General features: G+C 43.6%; 1 protein-coding gene across 2 annotated transcripts in view; it reads right to left on the reverse strand.

Annotated features, from left to right (window-relative positions):
- Positions 1-840: 840 nt before the first annotated feature.
- Positions 841-25,168, reverse strand: part of LOC126267266 (uncharacterized) — a 71,119-nt gene continuing 46,791 nt past the window's right edge. For both annotated transcript variants that reach the window (XR_007548974.1, XM_049972332.1), the window contains 2 exons: positions 15,629-15,858; positions 841-1,042 (listed from right to left, as the gene is read on the reverse strand). Coding sequence is in view for 1 of the 2 variants with exons in the window: in XM_049972332.1 (XP_049828289.1) it covers positions 1,039-1,042; positions 15,629-15,858 (234 nt within the window). In the remaining variant the exon portion in view is untranslated. The remainder of the gene's footprint in view (positions 1,043-15,628; positions 15,859-25,168) is intronic.

The following is a 25,168-nucleotide window of genomic DNA, read 5'->3' on the forward strand; positions in this document are numbered from 1 at the left end:
AGACAGAGTTACGAAGTTGAAAGGAGATGATTTGCATCCAGGTATGCTGTAATATTCTTTTATAAGTCTTTCGCGTTTCTCGGGCTTCCCTATTAATTTAAAAGAAGTACGTTCTGCAATATTCTATATTACTTATATATGAGAACTCTCTCACTCAGGAGTGAATTACTTCTATTTTGTGGCTTCAGTCTGATTAAAAAAGAAAAGATTAAATTTCTACGAGTGAAACGAACAGCAGTGACATTTGTCTTTTTGACTGTTACAAATATTTGGTTGTTTCTTCCGAGCATGTCACGATTTCCAAGGGTGTGGTTAGGCAGGATCTAAGAACATAGCTTAAATTATAGTGAGTGTAAAGAACAGCAATGACATTTGTTTTCTTGCTTATCACAATATTTATCTGTTTCTTTTTCCCGAATATGTCGCTATTTCCGAGGATCCACACACAGACGTGACTATTACCAAACTCGATACGACCATGAAACTCGATAATAGTCGCCCGACAAGTACTCATCATTTCGACGTCATTTTCGAGTACGTCATACGTGTAACTGGCTTCTCCCCATCATTTACATCTGTTGTGACTGCATTCTTTCTTTGAAAATCAGCTTCTTTCGTGATGAACGCAATGGTGGATGCTGTCGGAGCCTCGGCTTTTCCCGGAGAAATGACACCAGAAGAAAGCCGAGGACATGTAACGGAACTTTAATTATTAAGAAACTGTCTGACATGCTTTATATTGTTACTTTGTGCAGCAAATGGAGAGAATTTTGATTTCCTTCGAATCTTTTGGAAGATTCCACTTCTGCGAGTATGTTTCTTTGTCAAATATAAAACAGGTTAACATTTTAAATATATTTAAGGACAGCACTATATTTTTAAAATACGCTTTCAATAAAATGTACATATTCACAAAAATAAACAGCTTAATTTTTTTTTACTTTTCTTCTAGTATTACCTCTGTGATTAGCACAATACGATCTTCTTTCTGTCTTCTGTGTAAAAATGTGCTGGTGTACTTCTCCTTTCTCTGGCAACTCACCTGAAATATTTTATCAACAGAATGTGTAATGTACTCTAACGTGAATTTAATTTGCTATTAAAATATATATATTATTTTTACTGAATGGAAAATATGATAACTAAAACAATCATTGTTACAGTCGGATGAGGTAGCACTGGATATATATACATTCAGCATCACGAAAAAAACCGCTGCAGCTTGCCCTTTCACAAACCGTCCTCTCGCAGTCAATGGTTGAAGAGTAGAGAAGTAAAACGAGAACATTACCATCATTTATTGAAACAAAAACATCAGTTCTTTTCTTGATCTAACTGCAGCATATAACATGGTCTGTAGAGGTGGATTCTTATAAAAATTAGTACAACCTGTCCCATGTAAACAGACGATAAAACTAATTGATAACATGTTAGCTGGAAAGTCATTTACTGTCTCTACAAGAAAAGACACTAGCTGTCCAAAGGTATAAAATAATAGTTTACTGCAGGGATTTGTCCATCCTCCTGTCTTGTTTAATTTATGTATATCTGATATTCCTCCAACGCAAGCCTGAAAGTTTCCTAATGTGACAACTGGGCAATACTTACCCAATACAAAACCTTTGAAACAACTGCAGGAACTTTGGCTTCTGATATGACGTCGTAAGCCTATATTGCCGTAAATGGAGGTTTCATCTAAACTCAAATAAAATAGAAGTTGCATGTTTTCATCGGGCCAACAGATTGACTCGCAAAGCCTTTGGTGGCTATTCTGAGGGAGACATACTTTATCATAACATGCATTCAAAATACTTTAGGATCACTTCTGATAGAACACTTTCTTTCATGGAGCACTTGATGCAAACGTCTAGTAAGTTCAAAAGGAGAAACGACATTCTCCATAAACTTTGTAGCACTAGTTAGATATCGTCAGCAGACACTCTTCGAGTACTAGCTCTCGGAGTGGTATACTCAACAGCACAGAACTGTGCGCCTATCTGGCTTAATAGACTCTTCCTAAGAAAGATAAACGTACGCGTTAATTAAACCATGTGCATTGTTGGTAGGTCAATACGGTCTACTCCCCCACACTCGATATATATTTTGAGCTCCATTCAACCTCCTGATATCAGACGGGAGAGCGTGCTACTATATCAATATCAAATGATTGCTGATAACCCTGATCTTCCAGTACTGAGCAATGTCTCATCTGCGAAGCGAAAAAGATTAAGATCATGATATCCCACTCTTATCAGAACCAGGGTTCTTACGGGAATTGAATTCAGTGCCATCAATGAATGAAAACGGCACTAGATACAGAATTGTCCTCCTCAATGCCTGAAATTGCCCTGCATAAAAAAACGTTGGATATGACCAGTGTCGGGCAATTTAGATTACCCCAAACCAGATCGGAACGGGCCAAGGAAGGTGTGCAGACACTGCAAATGGGGAAAATCTTCATCTGTGGTGCGGAAAGATAAACAGTTGCTCATGTTTTACCAACATGTCCTGCACATGCATGTAAGGATGCGTTCCAAAATTTCCTGACAGTGATGAGTGGTGTGATAAAATACATAAAAAACCTTCATATCCGGCTTAGCTGTTATTTATGTTACTTCAGGCTTAAGAGCTGTGTTTGAATGTTAACGTGTAAAAATAAATAATCATACCCAATAGTATCCACAGTAATGGTTGTCACCCTGTCAGCTGACGATGACTGCCTCCCCTCAGAAGTATCCAGGGGAATGGCAGCCATCAAATGTCAACTGAAGATCATTCTCCCATCCAATAAGAAATTTGAGGGGGGGGGGGGGGGGGAGGGAGGGGGGTCAACTGACCTTAATTATAAAACAATAGTAATTGGGGATAATGGCAGTCACCCTCTCACCTGACCATCATAACGCCATAGTAGTACCTGGGGTAATGATAATAACGCTATTAACTGATCATCATTGCCCCACACTACTATCTGGAACAATAACAGTCATCATGTATTAACTGAACATCACTGTATAACAACAGTAACGGTACCTGGGGTGTTCATTGCAATCACCAAAAAATGTCTCTATTGATGTCGAATTTGAGTGTGACTGTGAAGTTATGTGGTTGCATATATCAGGTATAACTTAAATTGTTGGATGTTTTTACCGACCACCCAGTTCTGATGTGACAGTTTTAATGATTCAAGAACAGTCTACCCTCAGTGGTAGAGAAAGATCCAGATCACGCACAATTAGTTGGCGTGAGTTTAACATGCTGAGTAAAGATTATGGATTCACTGGAAGGGGTATGGACAGGATGTCTTGTGAAATACTTTAGCACTCATTTTCCGAAAACTGTCTTGAGCAGCTAGTTCAAAAACCCATATGCTATGAAAATATTCTAGACCTTGTAGCTGCAAACAGGCCTGACGTTCTCAGTGGTGTCAGTATAGACACAGGGGTTGGTGATATAGATGTCATCATAGTGTCAGTGGTAACTATAATTAATAAATCAATCAAGAAAGCTATGAGAGTATTTTTGCTAGAAAAAGCAGATGAGCAATTGTTAGCATCCCATTTAAACAGTGAATAGAAGTAATTTAGTTCCAATACGATAGACACGGAAGAATTACGGGAATAGTTTAAATGGAATCTAAATTACGTTCTGGAGAAGTATGTACTGAGTAAATAGATTAAGGATGTATAAAGACCTACGGTGGTTTAATAACAAAATTCGGAATACGCTGAGGAAGCAAATCCGTTTCTTTCCTAAAACACAGCAGAGTTTACAAATATGCATCTCGCTAAAATTATAATGAAGAATCCTGAAACAGCGTGTTATTAAACTAACATCTGAATACAAGATAGGTCAGCAGCTTATGAAAAAGCCTATTCTCAGTATAAAAATAAATCTGCAATTTCGTTAGTTATATTGTCGCAAAACCTACAACACTTCTCATTTCATCAGCTACCAATAGCCCTTAAAAATAACATTATTTTATTAAAAAATCTGTTGCTGGTTTAACATCATGGTAAATGTGGAAGTTTCGAATACTAATCATATGGAAACGTATTCCTCTCTTTGTGTGTTATCATTTATCTAACCATTGTTTCGATATCTCAATCTGTTTAAGAGATAAAAAGGAAGTTATGAATATTTTATTTTGGACTCGCCTCTTGCACACATGATTGGAACGAAGTGTTTTACGTAGATTCTATGTTCTTCAGCATGCACGCGGATTTAAAGCATAATTAGATATGCTAGCCAATTTTCATATGCAGCAATATATGATCTAACATGCACCAACGCAAATTCATATTGACCCCTATTTATAATGTAAACTTATCGAATTTCTTGCAGTAGTCTACTTAATATCGAAATATCACAGTTACTACGACTATTAACGAAATTATATGCTGTTCACCGTAAAAGTTATGAATGGAGCTACAAGATGTGCGAAAATCAAATTCTTTATTGAATAGTGTCTTTACAATCGTTTGAGAAAGACTGCAGAATGGTTGGCAGGCATATGACACTGCTTCGTCTCGAGGATAAACCAGCGATGCTGCGACGTCAGATGTCAAAGAGGTCAACTGATTGCACAACGCAATGGGGAATAGCATCAGAACTATCACAAAAAAGATGCCCAACTCCCTGCAGTGTAGGCGGGTAGTAGATGACAAAGGCTGCTAATGAGCCACTGTCTGAGCCAGAAAGTACGATTATAATGAATTTTAAAGTGAATTTATATCTGACATTTTTCTCTGGAAATATATATCGGGTGTTGGACAGAAAATCCCTTTGACTGTTTACGCACTAATACACTACTGGCCATTAAAATTGCTACACCAAGAAGAAGTGCAGATGATAAACAGGTATTCATTGGACAAATATATTATGCTAGAACCGACATGTGATTACATTTTCATGCAATTTGAGTGCATAGATCCTGAGTAATCAGTACCCAGAACAACCACCTCTGGCCTTAATAACGACCTTGATACGCCTGGACATTGAGTCAAACAGAGCTTGGATGGCGTGTACACGTACAGCTGCCCACGCAGCTTCAACACGATACCACAGTTCATCAAGAGTAGTGAGTGACTGGCGTATTGTTACCAGCCAGTTGCTCGGCCACCAATGACCAGACGTTTTGAATTGGTGAGAGATCTGGAGAATGTGATGGCCAGGACAGCAGTCCAACATTTTCTGTATCCACAAAGGCCTGTACAGGAACTGCAACATGCAGTCGTGCATTGTCCTGTTGAAATGTAGGGCTTCGCAGGGATCGGACAAAGGGTATAGCCACGGGTCCTAACACATCTGAAATGTAACTTCCACTGTTCAAAGTGCCGTCAATGCGAATAAGAGGTGACCGAGACGTGTAACCAATGCCATCCCATACCATCACGCCGAGTGATTCGCCAGTATGGCGATGACGAATACACGCTTCCAATGTGCGTTCACCGCAATGTCGCCAAAAACGGATGCGACCATCATGATGCTGTAAACAGAACCTGGATTCATCCGAAAGAATGACGTTTTGCAATTCCTGCACCCAGGTTCGTCGTTGAGCACACCATGGCATGCGCTCCCGTCTGTGATGCAGCGTCAAGGGTAACCGCAGCCATGGTCTCCGAGCTGATAGTCCATGCTGCTGCAGACGACGTCGAACTGGTCGTGCAGATGGTTGTTGTCTTGCGAACGTCCCCATCTGTTGACTCAGGGCTCGAGACGTGGCTGCACGATCCGTTACAGTCATGCGGATAAGATACCTGTCATCTCGACTGCTAGTGATACGAGGGCGTTTGGATCCAGCACGGTGTTCTATATTACGCTAACGAACCCACCGATTCCATATTCTGCTAACAGTAATTGGATCTCGACCAACGCGAGCAGCAATGTCGCGATACGATAAACCGCAATCACGATAGGTTACAATCCGACCTTTATCAAAGTCGGAAACGTGATGGTACGCGTTTCTCCTCCTTACACAAGGCATCACAACAACGTTTCACCAGGCAGCGCCGGTCAACTGCTGTTTGTGTATGAGAAATCGGTTGGAAGCTTTGCTCATGTCAGCACGTTATTGGTGTCACCATCGGCGCCAACCTTGTGTGAATGCTCTGAAAAGCTAATCATTTGCATATCACAGCATCTTGTTCCTGTCGGTTAAATTTCGCGTCTGTAGCACGTCATCTTCGTGGTGTAGCAATTTTAAAGGCCAGTAGTGTAAAAATCACTAGAAATTCATGTCATGAATATGTGTCTGACAGTTTCTGAATTTGCAGTAAATCTACAGCCTGCTTAGGTACGTTTATGTCTGACACTTATTACATGGTACATACGGATGAGTCCTGTGTCGTACATCTCTTTCATCCTGCTTCCATGTTGAAAGCAACCCATGAAATTATTCTAAAATGTCAGAAAAGAAGAAACAGTTCTGCGTGGGTTTGACATCGGATTTTGAGATGTGTAAATGTTGGTGCATATAGCCAATAACAGTTGGTGCATATAGCCAATAACCGGAGCTTCGCATTGTTGATCCTGCACAATTCGCGAAATTTGTAAGAATAAAACCAGCTGATTTAGAAAACTTGCTTGTAATATTGGTCCACTTATATTAAAACAATATACCAAATTCAGAAAATCCATTAGTGTAACACAAGAACTTGCTGTGACATTGCTATTTTTAGTATCAGGTAAGCAGGTACTAAGACTGCTTAATGAAATAGTATTTTACTTCATGAAATATTTATCAAAAGTACATTGTTTGAAATTTGGAATTGTGTGCTTATGGGTAATTCTTATGCAGGCAAATTTCATACTGACGGTTTTCACACTGTGTAAGCCTCTATGCAGAAATAATAGCAAATTATAGTACAGCCATTTTGATACATGCAGTTATTCAATACCCTGGCCAGATTTTGTCTTGGTGCTTCTTGTAAATTCATTGTTAAAGGCATTTCCAATCTACGACTTTTTCTTTGAATCCATTATATGGACATACAAAATTCAACTATTTTCATTAAGGCATTATGTCTCTTCACTCTGTGTTTATCAGTTTTGCATGCAACATCCCATATTTTAGGTTTATTGTGCTACATATTAATTAACTCTTCAACTTCAGCTTTTAGCCACTTTTTTGGTCATCCATGTACACTTGACATTTATTGGCCAGTGCAAGAAAAGTAGACAAGGAGCCATCTTCAGCGATATCTGTCAAATCAATCTGAACTTGGAAATAAACATTGTTTATTTCTGTTGGTATAGGTGTGTCGACACATTGCTGGTGGTAGAACTATGTATCTCTACCATCTATTCTTCACTGTTTCTATTACACACGATTTACCTACGACATTAATACCTAGCAGATGCAAACATAACTTTACTCTGCATGAGATGGCCTTTTTATTAGATCGCTTTCTTGTCTGTCTGTCTATTCAGTACAAATTTTGCAATTTTTAAAGTAATTTTTGAACTAAAAACTTGAAATTTTAAATTCAGCTCAGAACTGGATGACATGCAGTATTAACCCCCTTTCTTGTCTGATTAATCTACATAGCTCCCATAGGGTTGGGAGTGGGGTTGAAAAGGGTTGTTATAGCCTGACATCTCAGCTACCCTGCAGCATTGGTATGTTGTGTCGGTAGTATCAGAACGCTTTCCAAGTGGTATGCGAATGGATGAGCATGACTGAGCAAAGAGAGGGGGAAGAGGTACTGGATATCACTTTCTTGTCTGTCTGTTTGCTCAGCACAAGTTTTGCAATTGAGCAAAAGCCAAAGACATGAAAATGTAAAGATACCTCAGAACATGATGATAGTGCAATATTAACTCACTTTACTGTCTGGTTTGTGGCGGAGGATATTTTGTGTACCACTGTCATTTTCCCCTTTTCCTGTTCCAGTTGCAAATGGTTACCAGTAAGCCTCCATATGAGCTCGAATCTCTCTAATTTTTATCTTCATGAAATGACTGCTGGTAAGTCTCCATGTGAACTCAGTCTCTCTAATTTTTATCTTCATAGTGTTTTCACAAGATATGAATAGGAGCAAACAATGTAGTTTCAGTCATGAGTAAATTAACCAGAAATTTGTCACATGTCTCTATTGTAATCTCATCAAAATGCTTGGAATAAATTCAAAAATTTCACACAGAATAGTATAAAAAGCGGAAATTTTTAAAAAAATATAAATGAATTATTAATATATTACATTTTTAATTATACTAAAAATTATAAAATAGTTTCTCCTAGCTCCATACAAATAGTGCTGAAAATTTGTGATGGTGAACTTTTAAAAGCTATGAAAATACATGTCAGATTTAAAATGAAAAACGTGGGATGCATGTATTTAGTAATTTATATATGAATGGTTCACCTCCTTACTGTTATCTACTGCATGTGCCAGACATTTTTCGTTTTAAATCTTAACATTTTCATAATTATTAAAAATTCACAATAACAAATTTTCTATCTGCATGGGGTTAGGAATCTGTATGGGCTAGGAGAAATTATCTTATTCTTTTTAGTCCTATTTAAAAATATAGTATATTAAAAATTCATTTTTATTTAAATAATTATTTTTCACTGAAAATAATTCAAAATATATTGTCTGAATATCTTGCTACACTGATAACAGAAGTGTAACTCTGCACTTACTGCTCAATCACTGATTAGACAATATAATAGGTTATGGCAGGGGTGGACTACTGCCTGGTGGCAAGGTCAGCTGTGGCGTTAACAGTGCAGCTTGCTATTGCCTACACACTTCGTGCTCCCTACAGTTCCTTTCAGTAACAGTGATTTCAGTTGTTAGGCTGACCCTCTCCTACCACATCGTGACAACAAGCAACTAAGCATTCACTTACAACACTTTCCTTTCCCCTACCACGATGCCTATGCAGGTACCGGCCAAGTTATTTTACACACCCTCTATACTAACTGCCCTATTATGAAATTATGTCAGTCAAGTACGACAGTTACTAACCATGTTCTAATTCCCACCTAGAAGTACGAGAGTTGCCCAGTAAGTAACGCAGCGCATTTTTTTCTGAGCTGAAAACAATGGTAGAATGCGAAACGTTACGCTATCATTATTTGAAGTCTCCTGAGGGAGCGCGTCACGTTTCCGTCACTTCCGACAGATAGCGTAGCTGCAGGACAGTTTCAAAATGACATCTGTAAGTGATGTACTTTACAAGCAACGTTCCGTCACTGAATTTGTCACTGGGGTGGGGAATATTCACAAACGCTTGTGCAAAGTCTATGGAGCACCTGACGTCGATAGAAGTACAGTTACTTGCTGGGCAGGGAGGCTGAGGTCATCAGAAGGCGGTTCGGCAGAGCTCTGTGATTTGCAGCGGTTGGGGAGACCATCCGTGGCTGTCACACTTGATACACCTGATCTAGCCCCCTCGGGCTTCCACTTGTTTGGGCCATTAAGGGATACAATTCGTGGAAGACATATTGAGGTCGATAAGTATGTGATTCACACAATGAAGCACTGGCTCCACCACCAGGAGAAGGATTGGTACCAACGGGGCATGCACGCCGTTGTTTCGCCCTGCACGAAGACCATAGAACGGGATGGAGATTACGTGGAAAAATATGCTGTGTAGGTAAAAAGCCATTCTTTTGTGTGTGTAATTCTCATTACGTCCAATAAAGAAATGTTTTGAAGAAAGAAAGAAGTGCATTACTTTCTGGGCAACCCTCGTAATAAAATTAAGTAATCAATTTTTTCATGTAGACATTTGCAGTCCTGGTACACATTAAAATCCTCATGTCACAGTACCAAAATAAGCCACTAGAGATGACAAAACAAAATGATGCAGCCCATTGACAAATTGGAGTACAGTGGTGTAATTTGTCTGTGAAGAACCAGGAATCGAAAGAGAAGACAAGCTATTAGAACTGAAACGACAACGTAAAGGTGATAATCACAGACCAGTTTTCAATATCTTGCACCACATATCAAACATGACAAAGGTCGCTGCACACTGCGTTTCGTGACTTCTACAACCAATTCAAAGCGCTCGCCGGATCAAGGTGAGATACTAGTCAGGCCAGTCCAAATTTCTTCGGCTACGTAATCAACATGGACGAGTGGTTGTTGTACCACAATGACACGAGACAAAGGAACAAAGCAAGCAGTGGAAATATGTGGATTCACCACCGCTGTAAAAGGTGAAAGCCGAACCGTCGGCAGAAAATGGGAGTCGAGTGTTTTTAGAGATTGCCTTTGTGTGATGCTAAGAAGAGTAAGGGTGGAAGGGTCAAACTGTCACATGAGTGAATTACCAAAATCTGAGGTGGTTATGGTAGGCTACAACCAACGTCTCCACCACGTCATCTATCGTTGGAAGGAATGTCGCATTGGAGGGTAAATTTGTTGAGAAGGAGTAGTGTCGGAAAGAGCTTTCATGGTCACTGTTTGATTTTTTCCGATGTGATGACTACAAAGCAGACTTCTAAACCTGACCTGCCAGAAAGTTCAGTATGCCGACGACCTTACAGTTTCACACACACCTAAGAAGGTAGAAATTGACTGAACCTAGTGAGGAGGCTGATAAATAGCATATGTAGAGCAAATACATCAGTTCACTGATGAGCCTACCTACGTTGGTATATTCTGCAGCAGTATGGCTCCACAGAGATCTTGTGAAGAAAGATGACTATCTGAAAGCGGCTATGAGAACTATTGATGGCACAGTCAGCTCTGCGCCTATATGCTCATCTTCGTCGAAAGGTGGCTCTCTGCATCCTTTGCCAAGAAGTTTCTAACAATGAACGAATGTCTATTCACGGAGGTTAAAGTGCGCTACCTAGAAAACACCTCAACTCCAGAGTACCAGCATATGAACAAAGATTCGAAATGCTCTCCACGGAGTTCAAATGGAACATTGAACAGAATGTGATTGGCAAGTTTTGAAAACACGGAACCACAAACTTATTGACAACTCAACTATTAAAGTTCCATGTTTTATTCATCCATGGGAGGTGTGGGCACAACTTAATATATTACAGACTGAAGAAGTTATGTACATATACAACATGCATAAGTGCAATTGTGGTGATATTCAAACAATGAGCAAACTGATTGTCGTAATAGATGATTCCTTAGTGATATCAAGAGACTGCATGAATCATCTGACGAGATTGGTGTGTAGCTTGGGGCGTTGAATGCTTATGTAGTGTAAACAGTTGCACGTGTGTATTTTTTGATTAAGTAGACTGCGCAAAACAAATAAACGGTCACTTGTTAGAAACTCCTTCATTTTCCCCACTTTGTGATGCAGTTTGGCTCAGAGGTACCTAGAACCTTCCTCTGTAAGGTTGCGACGTCACCCTCAGGCTCGGCGACACTGCGAACAGCAATGTGCCAACACACTCGAAAAAAAATCCAGAGTTCAGAAGTTCAAGTGATGTATAAGGTGGGTTAATGATGACAGCTTGGTACCAAATTTCACCATAAATCTGCCCAGTGACACCGTGGACGTGAGGCTACAACCCTAATGAACACGATCTGAGTTCTTGACAAACTAATTTTATATTCTGCCCAGACTGTTGAAGGCACGGTGTTAGGAAGAATTCGCTAACAGCTTCGAAACATCATGATTCCTTTGTAGTTCAGTGTGGAGGCAAGTTTTGCTTGATTATACAGGATGGAACCACTAGTGACAGTTCAAAACTACTCAGTGACATCTGAATGTGATCCAAAGCAGCAATGTGTTTTTATGCTTTTTCAGCCCTTCTGTTTCACTCCCTCCTGTTGCATGATCACAGGGGGCTGCAACATTAACATGTGGATAAATAAGACAGTAAAGGGTCTTTCTAAGACCCAGTATGGCAACACGCACAGTGTCATCTTTGCGCCTTTGTAGAGCACTTTAAAAATGTATCTGTACAGAGACGGCCCTTGACCGGTTCCTTTGCGCCTGCTGGCAGATAACCCTTTCAACATCCTTCATATTTTACATGCCTGTAAGCATGCTACAGCGGTAGTGTAGAGCCAATCAGCTGTAGGACTTTGAAGGAAGTGCCTGCCCACAGTCAAGAGTCGTTTCTGTACAGGCATATTTTTAAAGGGCTCTAAAACGTGCGTGGGCGGTGCCGAGATTGTTGCCAAACTGGGGGCATTAGTGGAGCCCTTTACCGTTTTATTCATGCATGTGTCATTATCACAGCCACTCATGACCTCTCCACAGGAGGGTGTGAAACAATCTGAGACAACAAACACCATGTGCTGCTTTGGATGAAGTTCAGACTTCGCCGTATGTTTTTGAACAGTCACTAGCAGTTCCATCCCGTATACCAGAGCAAAAATTGTGGTCGTGCTACATTCCAAACGGGTCAGATCACATTCAACGGGGTCGCAGCCCCACAGTGTCCTGAGAGAAGGGATGAATCGTCTGGTGGTGGGGAGGTGGGGGGGGGGGGGGCAGCAGTATCAAAGGTTGTCAAGAACATTTTCTGTTACACATCGCACTGAAAACTGTCGTTTTCGACCGTGAAAGGCGTGTAAATGAACGATCCAAGGTAAGGAGTGGTTTCATTGACGTCCTTAATGCCACCTACAGAGGCCGTTTCATGTCGATTCTGAGCAGCGGTGTGTATCAAATGTTTTCCTCGGCCACCCATAAGAAAATCTCATGATTTCAGCATGTGCGTCGTTGTTCTGACAACCACCCCGGAAGTGTCAAGAGAAAGGGTGAAATGTGGTAAAGCGATGTGACGACCTTCCCATCGTATAAAACGTACACGGTGTCGTTGGAAATATTTATGATGAAATTTGGTGGCAGTGATTCATCATTATCCCATCTTACACCTAAAAAATGGTTAAAATGGCTCTGAGCACTATGGGACTTAACTGCTGAGCTCATCAGTCCCCTAGAACTTAGAACTACTTAAACCTAACTAACCTAAGGACATCACACACACCCATGCCCAGGGCAGGATTCGAACCTGCGGCCGTAGCAGTCCCGCGGATCCGGACTGAAGCGCCTAGAACCGCTCGGTCACCGCGGCCTACATCTTACACCTCACATGAACTTCTGAGATCTGCCTTTTTTTTTTTTACATGTGCTGTTTGAAACCTCTCCAACTCCAAGAGTGACGTCACAGGGCACCATGCTTTTCCATCATTGCAGAAGAAGGTCCTAGCCACCTTTGAGCCAAATGTCCACTCCTGCATCGGAGGGCGGGGGGGGGGGGGGGGGGGCGACTAGGTTTCAAATAAATGCGCAGTGTATGCCAAGGTGGAAAAAGTCATGGGATAGTGATATTCATATTTGCAGATGGGGGTAGTGTGGCAAACAGAAAGTGTAAAATGGCAGTGAAAAGGCAGAGCTGCCATTTGTAGTGAGGCGACTGATGTGACCGCACGATATGAATTAACAGATTTTGACTGCAGAAGTGGGAGGTAGACGCATGGGACATTTCATTACGGATTCGTTAGCGAATCCAATATTCCGAGATCCACACAGTCCAGACTGTGTCGTAAATAGCACATTTCGAGTATTACCTATCACAATGAATAACACAGCGGCCGACAGCCTTCACTTGACGACCGAGAACAGTGGCGTTTGCATAGAGTTGTCATTACTAACAGACAAACAACTCTGCGTGAAACAACTGCAGAAATCAATGTGGGACGTATGCGTTAGGACAGTGAGGCGAAATTTGGCGTTAATGTGCTATGGAAGCAGACGACCGACGCGAGTGCCTTTGCCAACAGCACGACATCGCCTGCAGCGCCTCTCCTTGGCTCGTAACCGTATCAGTTGGGCACAGACGACTGTAAAATCGTGACCTCGTCAGATGAGCCCCAGTTTCGGTTGGTAAGAGCTAACGGCAGGGTACGCGTGCAGTGCAGACCCCACAAAGCCGTGGACCCAAGTTGTCAACACGACGCTGTGCAAGCTGGTGGCTGGCCTACAATAGAGTGCGCTGGGCATACATGGAATGCACAGAGTCCTCTTTTCCGACTGAACCGATCACTGACTGGAAATAGTTATGTTCAGCTACTTGGAGACCATTTGCCACCATTCATGGGTTTCATGTTCCCAAACAACGACGGAATTGTTATATATGACAACGTGTTAATAGATCAGTTGTTTGCGACTGGTTTGAAGAACATTCTGTACTATTAGAGCGAATGATTTGGCCGCTCATCGAACATTAATAGGAGATAATCAAGAGGTCAGCTCGTACACAATATCCTGCACTGGCAATACTTTCCCAATTGTGGACAGCTATACAGGGTGAAATGTATTTAAACCGACAAACTCTGGGAGGTTGTAGGGGACATCAAAACAAATATTTTTCCCTAATGTCATTTTTTCCCATGAGGATTATTTAAACCGGCGGAGGCCGTATTACGCTCTTCAGTTGTTAGAGGCCGTATCAGGATCTTCAGTTGGTACAGATCGTATTACGTTCTTCAGTTGTACGAAACGGCTGTCCACCAGTGTAGTAGTGCATTGTCTCTGTTTACTAATGGATCGATACACCTGGAGTGAGTACACTGATACAGTTGGTGCGTACTACGTAGCGCACCCCAACGCACGAGCTGCACAGCGGGTTTATCAACAATAATATCCTAATCGCCGTAGCCCGCATCATACGATCTTTGCTGCTGTGAACCAACGTCTGCGTGAGACCGGGTCATTTAGCAGATTATCTGGACAGGGACGCCGTCGCACGGCAATAACGCTGCAATTTGAGGGCTGTCTTGGAGCATGTGAAGAGTCAGCCTTCAATCAGTACTCTTGCAATTGCAAGTAACATGGGGACGAATCAGACGAATGTAAGAACAGCCCTTCAAGAGCAATTGTCACGTCCGTTTCACTTACAGCGTGTCCACAACCTGGAACCAGTCAATTATCCACCCAGAGCACAGTTTTCGCAGTGGTACCTGGAACAGTGCGAAATGCATCCTACATTTCCATCCTCTGTGTTGTTTGCCGAGGAAGCAACGTTCGGGCGTGATGGAGTCTTCAACATGCACAGTTCGCATGTTTGGAATGAGGATAGCCCACATGTCACAGTTACTAGTGCTCATCAAGTGTGGTTCTTCGTTGATGTGTGGGCCGCTGTTGTTGGGAACTGCTTAATTGGGTCCTATCTGCTACATAGGCCATTAAATGGCAGCCACTATTGGAATTTTCTCGCCAGAGCATTGCCAAAATTGCTGGAAAACGTCCCGATCCCTACAAGACAACGCATGTGGTTCCAACAAGACGGGGCGCCGGCACATTTCAGTCGTCGTGTGCGTCGATTTATGGACCGACGGTTCCCACAAACGTGGATTGGCAGAGGCAGAGTGTTTGTTGGTTTAATTAATTTGCCACCATAGAAATCTTCCTCTGCCGGCTTAAATACTCCTCATAGGAAAAAATGACATTAGGGAAAAATATTTATTTTGATGTCCCTTACAACCTTCCAGAGTTTTTCGGTTTAAATACCTTTCACCCTGTAGAGGTAGCATGCAGAGGTCCTCCAACGACTTGTGGAGCCCACGCCACGTCGAATAGCTTTACTATGCTGGGCGAAAGGAGGGCCGCCACGATATTAGGAAGTTTACACGATTTTTGTCATCTCATTGGATGTCTAACAATTTTGTCTTTGTAGGAGGCGACTTACCAGGGGAAGCAGTGGCAGTAGGGCTTGCGCGGCTGGCGGCAGGCCTCGTGCGCGGGGCGCAGCGAGCTGGGGAAGCAGTGCGGCTCGGGCAGCAGGCAGTAGGCGTTGCCGTGGCAGCCCGTGCGCCGGCAGTCGTCTTGCAGCCCGTTACTGTGCAGGCAGTCGCAGCCGTTCACCAGCCACCCCATCAGGATCTCGCGGCTGCGGCTCGGCCGAGGCGGGCACACGCACTGCCAACATCCAGTCGCCTTACATCTATCTTTTTTTATGCACGATGGGGCATCAAAATGTAAGGTACACGTTGTTATGGCTTGCCAAGTAGCTGTTATTGAACGCTCAATTACACTACAAAGAGACACCCCATGGTACTATTTTTCGTCGTAGCCACCAAGTCTATGTAAACAACAGTCTGAAAGTTCTACCCAACTTTCATTGTTTTCCTTTATTGATTTTCAATTCCGCCCTAAGGGAGCGGGTTGGCAGCAGCTTAGTACGCTACTCTGCAGCCTACAGACCTTTTAAAACGTAAGAAGAAGAAAAGAAACAATAAAAGCAGGCGATAAAACGGTGACTTAAATTGTAAAACGGCGGTAAATTGTGGAAAGTTAAAAAAGAAAACAAAGGGTTGGCAATACTAATAAAATACACAGGAAACAGACAGGTGAAATAGTAGACAGACAATTAAAAAACATGGCGACACTCTGGTTTCTGTTCGCAAGAGATATAAAAATCACACCCAGCGACAATATGATTTCCGTTCACAACACTTCGAAAAAGACACACAACACTGAACACTCACTGTAAACACTGCGCTGAACTGTCGGCCCAAAGATGACACACCATAGCCGAGGAAGATGGGGGGGGGGGGGGGGGAGAGGACCTGGACAGATGAGGGGGAAAACAATGAGGGAGGAGAGGAAAAACGAAAGGCGGGGGGGGGGGGGACCGAAGGAGGTAGAGGACTCATAAGGGGGGGGGGGGGGCAGGACAGACGCGAGAGGGAATGGGAAAAGGCAGAGGAGGGAAGTGCAAAAGGACTCGGTGGAGAGAAGGGGGGCACAGAGAGGGTAGATGGGGAAAAAAGAGGATGGAAGGGGGGAGAGGGAGCCCAGGAAAAGGACGGAAGAAAGGAGGGGAGTGAGGATCACAGTTAATAGGAGGGATAAATGGAGGGCAAGAGGACATCATCCTGGAGGGGGAGTTGATGGAAGCCACCTTGGGAAAGGAGATGAAGGGTGTAGAGATGAAGGGTATGGGGGACGCAACAGTGAAGGGGTGGCAGAGGGCGGGGGTTGGAGAGGAGAGGAGCAACCAGGGGGTGAGGGGGATCAAGGCGGCAGGAGGTGTAGAGTATGTGGATATGTTCGAGGAATAGGAGCATATGGGGGAAAGGAATGACGTCATAGAGGATCCGCGTGGAGGACGGGAGGCATACACGGAAGGCGTGGCGGAGTGCATAACGCTCAAGGATATGGAGGGGCTTATAGAATTTGGGGGGGGGGGGGGGAGGGGGACAGATATCCAAGTGAGACTGGCATAACAGAGGATGGGACGGATTAAGGATTTGTAGGTGTGGAGCATGGATGAGGGGTGCAACCCCCATGTCCAGCCAGAGAGGAGCCCAACTTTCATTTTCTTGAATACAGGAATCCGCTCCTTAGTGACGGATCCATTCGAGAACCACTATTTGTAAGTACTCAGCGTTGAAAAATCTCTTTCTTACAAGTGTTCTTTCAGCCCGCTGATAAGATAGAAATTGCATGGTGCAAAATGTGGACTTCCCTTTTAGCGTCACCTACGAGGTGGAATCCAAACTTTTCGGGACTGGTGCTGCCATCTGGAAACAAGGAGTAGTAGATCTTTGCACAGCTAGGTGGCGAGAGCTGCATATCTGATGAGTCAGTGTGGGGAGTGGTATTCAGCTGGGAGAACGTGTTGCGTGTCCACAGTGATTTCCGTAATACTCTGTGTTCGGTGTGTGGCGATTTTACGATGGATCTGCGAACAGAACAGCGTGTGTGTATCAAATTCTCTGCCAATCTCGGGAAAAGTGCTACGGAGACCCTTACCATGATTCAACTGGATTTACGATTATGACCCAGAGACAAAGCAACAATCGTCCCAATGGAAGATCCCGGGCTCTCCAAAACCCAAGAAAGCGAGGCAGGTGCAGAGCAAAGTGAAGAGCATAATCATCGTTTTCTTTGATACCAAGGGCGTTCTGCACGAAGAATTCGTCCCACCCAACCAAACAGTGAATTCCGCGTACTACTGTGACGCCTTGCGATGACTCCGTGAAAACGTGCGGTGACGACGGCCCGAACTTTGGCATCTAGGGAACTGGCTGCTGCATCACGACAACGCGCCCTGTCACACGTCCTTGCTCACCAGGACCTGTTTGGCAAAAAACAACATTGCGGTTGTACCCCACCCACCGTACTCGCCAGATTTGGTCACTTGCGACCTCGCGCTATTCCCAAAACTGAAACTCAGTTTGAAAGGCCATCGGTTCGACACTCTAGAGAGGATTCAAGAAGCATCGCTGGTGGTGATATACACCATCAAAGAACAGGACTTCCAGAGAACGTATGACCACTGGCAGAAGTTCTGGGACAGGTGTGTAGGTGCGGATGGGAACTACTTCGAGGGTGATGGTGACCATTATTCCAAAGGTAAGATTTTCAACAGATGGCAGCACCAGTCCCAAAAATTTTGGATAGCACCTCGTATGCCTGTCAATTCTTGGTGAAACCGTTGGCACCATTTCGCTATGGTTGAATGTGACATTGAATTTGGTCCACACACAGTCAGAATTTCACTGTGAGTCTGTGTGCGCGGCCGCAGTCCGGTCGCAATGGTAACACCGGTCTCCGTCAGATTACCGAAGCTAAGCGTTGTCGGGCTTGGATAACACTTGGATGGGTCACCGTGGGGGTCTGACGAGTGCTGTTCGTAAGAAGGCTACGCTCAGCCCTTGTAAGGGCAACTGATGAGCTACTGGATGGAGAAGTAGTGACACCAGACACGAAAACTCACGATGGCTGGGAGAACAGTGTGCTGATCGCATGCCCCTCAGTAATCGCATCCATAGACTCCTAACGGCTGAGGGTGACACCGCGGCCGCTCGGTATTGTTGGGCGCTCAAGGCCTGTTTTGACGGTGTTTGTTTACGTGTGCAATTGAGATGTTAGTCCCACAAGACTTTACAGTCCCCCGTATTTCAACTTTGGAGAACGTTTTCAGTTGACGAGCCATTTCAGTCCCACAGCAGAACATGTATTCTCCTCTGGCAATTCGCACTCATGTTGCACAGTGGTTTTAGCGTAGGACTGCATGTGTAACTTTTTTTCTGAAATCCCTGCGAATATACATGACGTATATAGAGGAACCGTAAATGTTTTAGATAGTGGTAGGCCCTATCACAGACTAATTCGAATAAAAAATTCCATATAACATGAGTCCACCTTATATTGGTTACAGAGATACAGTTGATTACAGAAATCAATTTTCATTTCGTGTGTTGGTACTCCGGTTCTTGTGAGTTTATTTATAGATTACCATGTTTGTTTTGACTTTCAATGTCTGAAGTTCCTTTTGAGTTAACGGAAGTGAATTTTTCTTCTGTTTGATTTGTTGGTCAATTCAACTGTAACATTTAAGTATGCTGAACGTAAACTATCTGATCAAAGGTGTTCGGACACCTCCATGCAATGTGGAATTGACCACTAGATGTCACGAGAAACGGACCGCCAATATAAATTGATGCGGCGAGTGCCGAGTTGCCGGTCAGCACAGAAGCTGTAACAGCAGAATGGATGATTTAGGAGAGCTCAGTAACTTCGAGAGTGGACTACTCGTTGGATGTTACCTCAGTAACAAACACATAACGGGCTTTTCAGCCCTTCAAAAACTGCCGAAGTCGAACGTTGGTGATATCCTTGTGCAGTGGAAACACGAGGGAACAATGACAGGTAAACCAACTCAGATCTCGTGTATTGATGGACGGGAACGTCGAGCTTTGAAGAGAGTGGTTGCAAAAAATCGCGTCAAATGATCAAACGGAATCTCTCACTAGCTAGCACAATGACTGTAATTAAAACGAATGGGGTGCCGTGTTTGAATGACTTCTCATAAGCCAGATATTTCTTTAATCTACGCTAAGCGAGGCTTGAGATGATGTAAAGAGTGGTGCTACTGAACAGTGGATGGCTGGAAACGAGAGATTTGGAGTGATGCGTCATGCTACATCCTTTAACAATCGGATGGGATCGTTTGGTTGTAGCGAATGCTTGGAGAATGTTATCTGCCATCATGTATATTGACGACAATGAAGTACAGACGAGATACTGTTACGAGATGGGGATGTTTTTCGGGGTAGGGGTATGGTCTCCTCATCGTGCTTAAGAACACACAAAATGCGGAAGGATATGAATACATTTTACACCACTGTGTACTGTTCAGAGACGATGATAGTTTGTATCAACATGACAGAGCACCTTGCCGTAAAGTACCATTTGTGAGGCAATAGTTTGTGGACAATAACATTCTTGAAATGAACTGATTTTCCCACAGTTCAGACCTGAACCCAACGGAACGCCCCCTGGAAGCTATCTTCTCCGGTTTCAGCTCTTGAGGAGTAATGGGCTGCCATTCTGACACAGACATTCATTCAGACATCTCATTGAAAGTATATCCATCAGAGTTCAAGGCGCCATAAAAGAGAAGATATATGATAAAATGAAATCACGTGGAAAATTGGATGACAATATAAAATCAATTATCACCATCAGACACTTACATCTAAAAGAAGGATATAGTCTTACTGCGTGTAAGGCTCTTCAGACGAGCGGAGGTAATTACATGTGAGAAATAATTGTATCACTGTATAAAGTTGTCTACGCAGCGATGATTGATGAGACATATGAAATGATTTTATACCGAATTTATGCATACAAGATTGTTATTAGTATATTGTATCCTAATAGTTAGTTGTAGCTGATTCTGTATTGATACCTGGGTGTCTGAAGATAAGAGTCTTGTGTCTTGGAAACTATTGCAGCTGCTTCGATATACACTGAAGGAAAAAACTGCAAGGCCAAGCGGAAGTTGTCACTTCTTCTTCCGTGTGTTTTTGCTTCTAGGAACCTTTAATTGTCGAGTGCTATTAATAGTGTTCCATAGATCTCGTGTTTGTTTTGAATACAATCAGAGAGAGTCCCTTCAGTCAGCCACAGTGCCAGTAGTGCTAGTGTTTGTTTTGAATACAATCCAGAGACAGGTAGTGCTATTTTCATTGTTTTCTACAAGAAGTGGTTAGCAATCACAGTTTAGTCAATAATCAGCCTCCTTTAGTGAATTAGCAGTCTAGTTAAAAGTTGATTTAGTCTCTTCAGGAAATTGATTTCTTAGGATGGATAGGATGTGTGACTGCTGTGTACGGACGCAGAAGGAGCTGACCACTCTTCGCGAACAGCTGAGCGTGTTGATGGCCGCGGTCAGCCATCTTCAGGCTGCTGCCTCGGAGGGAAGCAGCAGTGGAGAGTCTGGTGCGTCGCAAGGTACACCCCAGGTGTTACATGCTTCACCCACCGCCCCTGCTGTCGAGAGATCGTCGCGGGTACCGGGCGCGGTTGGGCCACCCTCTCCCCAAGGGGAGTGACGGGTTCAGCGGCGTTCGCGGCGCACGAGCTGGAGAGTAAATGTGGAGGCTGGCCGTGTGGCATCGCCCGCTCTGCCTGTGAGTGGACATGTGGCCGCTCCTTCAGCAAGGTCCGAGCAGGCACACGGGGGGAGGGGTTTTTTAGTTATTGGGAGCTCCAACGTTAGGGAAATAGCGGAAAGGTCGGGGAAGAAGGCCAGTGTTCACTCTGTCTGCTTGCTGGGGGGTCTCATCCGCGATGTGGAGGAGACCCTACCGGCGGCGATAGAGAGCACTGGGTGCACCCGACTGCAAATTGTTGCTCATGTCGGCACCAATGACTCCTGCCGTCTGGGTTCAGAGGTCCTCCTCAGTTCGTACAGACGGTGGGCGGAATTGGTGAAGGCGGAAAGCCTCGCTCACGGGGTGGAATCAGAGCTAACTATTTGTAGTATCGTTCCCAGAACGGTCCACTGGTTTGGAGCCGAGTGGAGGGTTTAAACCAGAGGCTCAGATGATTCTGCGTAGAGCTGGGGTGCAAATTTCTCGACCTCCGCTATCGGGTGGAGAAATGTAGGGTCCCCCTGAATAGGTCAGGCGTGCACTACACGCCGGAAGCGGCTACAAGGGTAGAATTCCCTCCCTAGGCCCGACAAGACGCCTCCTGAGACGCGGTAAGGTAGGAGTAGGCAAAATGCAACAGCAAATAACAATATTAATGTGCTAATAGTAAACTGCAGGAGCGTCTATAGAAAGGTCCCAGAACTGCTCTAATTAATAAACGGTCACAACGCCCATATAGTACTAGGGACAGAAAGTTGGCTGAAACCAGACGTAAACAGTAATCAAATCCTAAACTCAGATGAGAATGTATACCGCAGAGACAGGCTGGACAGTGAAGGGGGAGGCGTGTTTATAGCAATAAGAAGTGCAATAGTATCGAAGGAAATTGACGGAGATCTGAATTGTGAAATGATTTGGGTGAAGATCATGGTTAAAGCAGGCTCAGATATGGTAATTGGATGTCTCTATAGGCCCCCGGGCTCAGCAGCTGTTGTGGCTCAGCACCTGAAGAATAATTTGGAAAATATTTCGAGTAGATTTCCCCACCATGTTATAGTTCTGGGTGGAGATTTTAATTTGCAGGTATAGACTGGGAGACTCAAACGTTCATAACAGGTGGCAGGGACAAAGAATCCAGTGAAATATTTTTAAGTGCTTTATCTGAAAACTACCTTGAGCAGTTAAACAGAGAACCGACTCGTGGCGATAACATATTAGACCTGGTGACAAACAGACCCGAACTATTTGAATCAGTTAATGCAGAACAGGGAATCAGCGATCATAAAGCGGTTACTGCATCGATGATTTCAGCCGTAAATAGAAATATTAAAAAAGGTAGGAAGATCTTTCTGTTTAGCAAAAGTGACAAAAAGCAGATTACAAAGTACCTGATGGCTCAACATAAAAGTTTTGTCTCAAGTACAGACAGTGTTGTGGATCAGTGGACAAAGTTCAAAACCATCGTACAATATGTGTTAGATGAGTATGTGCCAAGCAAGGTCGTAAGAGATGGAAAAGAGCCACCGTGGTACAACAACCGAGTTAGAAATCTGCTGCGGAAGCAAAGGGAACTTCACAGCAAACATAAACATAGCCAAAGCCTTGCAGACAAACAAAAATTACGCGAAGCGAAATGTAGTGTGAGGAGGGCTATGCGAGAGGCGTTCAATGAATTCGAAAGTAAAGTTCTATGTACTGACTTGGCAGAAAATCCTAAGAAATTTTGGTCCTATGTCAAAGCGGCAGGTGGATCAAAACAAAATGTCCCGACACTCTGTGACCAAAATGGTACTGAAACAGAGGATGACAGACTAAAGGCCGAAATACTAAATGTTTTCTTCCAAAGCTGTTTCACAGAGGAAGACTGCACTGTACTTCCTTCTCTAGACTGTCGCACAGTTGAAAAAATGGTAGATATCGAAATAGACGACAGAGGGATACAGAAACAATTAAAATCGCTCAAAAGAGGAAAGGCCGCTGGTCTGATGGGATACCAGTTCGATTTTACACAGAGTACGCGAAGGAACTTGCCCCCCTTCTTGCAGCGGTGTACCGTAGGTCTCCAGAAGAGCGTAGCGTTCCAAAGGATTGGAAAAGGACACAGGTCATCCCCGTTTTCAAGAAGGGACGTCGAACAGATGTGCAGAACTATAGACCTATATCTCTAACGTCAAACAGTTGTAGAATTTTGGAACACCTATTATGTTCAAGTATAATGTCTTTTCTGGAGACTAGAAAACTACTCTGTAGGAATCAGCATGGGTTTCGAAAAAGACGGTCGTGTGAAACCCAGCTCGCGCTATTCGTCCACGAGACTCAGAGGGCCATAGACACGGGTTCACAGGTAGATGCCGTGTTTCTTGACTTCCGCAAGGCGTTTGACACAGTTCCCCACAGTCGTTTGATGAACAAAGTAAGAGCATACGGACTATCAGACCAATTGTGTGATTGGATTGAGGAGTTCCTAGATAACATAACGCAGCATGTCATTCTCAATGGAGAGAAGTCTTCCGAAGTAAGAGTGATTTCAGGTGTGCCGCAGGGGAGTGTCATAGGACCGTTGCTATTCACATTATACATAAATGACCTGGTGGATGACATCGGAAGTTCACTGAGGCTTTTTGCAGATGATGCTGTGGTGTATCGAGAAGTTGCAACAATGGAAAATTGTACTGAAATGCAGGAGGATCTGCAGCGAATTGACGCATGGTGCACGGAATGGCAATTGAATCTCAATGTAGGCAAGTGTAATGTGATGCGAATACGTAGAAAGATAGGTCCCTTAACATTTAGCTACAAAATAGCAGGTCAGCAACTGGAAGCAGTCAATTCCATAAATTATCTGGGAGTATGCATTAGGAGTGATTTAAAATGGAATGATCATATAAAGTTGATCGTCGGTAAAGCAGATGCCAGACTGAGATTCATTGGAAGAATCCTAAGGAAATGCAATCCGAAAACAAAGGAAGTAGGTTACAGTACGCTTGTTCGCCCACTGCCTGAATACTGCTCAGCAGTTTGGGATCCGTACCAGATAGGGTTGATAGAAGAGATAGAGAAGATCCAACGGAGAGCAGCGCGCTTCGTTACAGGATCATTTAGTAATCGCGAAAGCGTTACGGAGATGATAGATAAACTCCAGTGGAAGACTCTGCAGGAGAGACGCTCAGTAGCTCGGTACGGGCTTTTGTTAAAGCTTCGAGAACATACCTTCACCGAAGATTCAAGCAGTACATTGCTCCCTCCTACGTATATCTCGCGAAGAGACCATGAGGATAAAATCAGTGAGATTAGAGCCCACACAGAAGCATACCGACAATCCTTCTTTCCACGAACAATACGAGACTGGAATAGAAGGGAGAACGGATAGAGGTACTCAGGGTACCCTCCGCCACACACCGTCAGGTGGCTTGCGGAGTATGGATGTAGATGTAGATGTAGAAGTTGTGCAATATAAACGAAAGTCGCATAAGAGTAGCGCTAATACCACCACTATGAGGATGCAGATCAGGTTAGCCTTAAATAAACTCTGTAACTGACGTGAGCGTTAGTTACCTTTGAGACTAGACATGGTGAGCTAATGTTAGGAAGAATACCTTTAAGGCGAAAAGACCCCATTATCAACAGATCACTGAGTTTGATCGAGGTTATGTAATAAGGTTAGGAAAAGCTGGTGTTCCTTCTGCGATACTAAAGGACTTGGCAGGTACATAGCCACTGTACACGATAGCTGGCAGCGGTGATCACGAGAATGTACGGTCGCAGTAAGACCGGGCTCCTGACGGCAACGCAACAGTACCGAGAGGGAAGAGCAATGTTTTCGGCATACGGCTCTGGCG

Source organism: Schistocerca gregaria, chromosome 4 (genome assembly GCF_023897955.1).
Source record: "Schistocerca gregaria isolate iqSchGreg1 chromosome 4, iqSchGreg1.2, whole genome shotgun sequence".
In the NCBI taxonomy this organism is placed as follows: domain Eukaryota; kingdom Metazoa; phylum Arthropoda; class Insecta; order Orthoptera; family Acrididae; genus Schistocerca; species Schistocerca gregaria.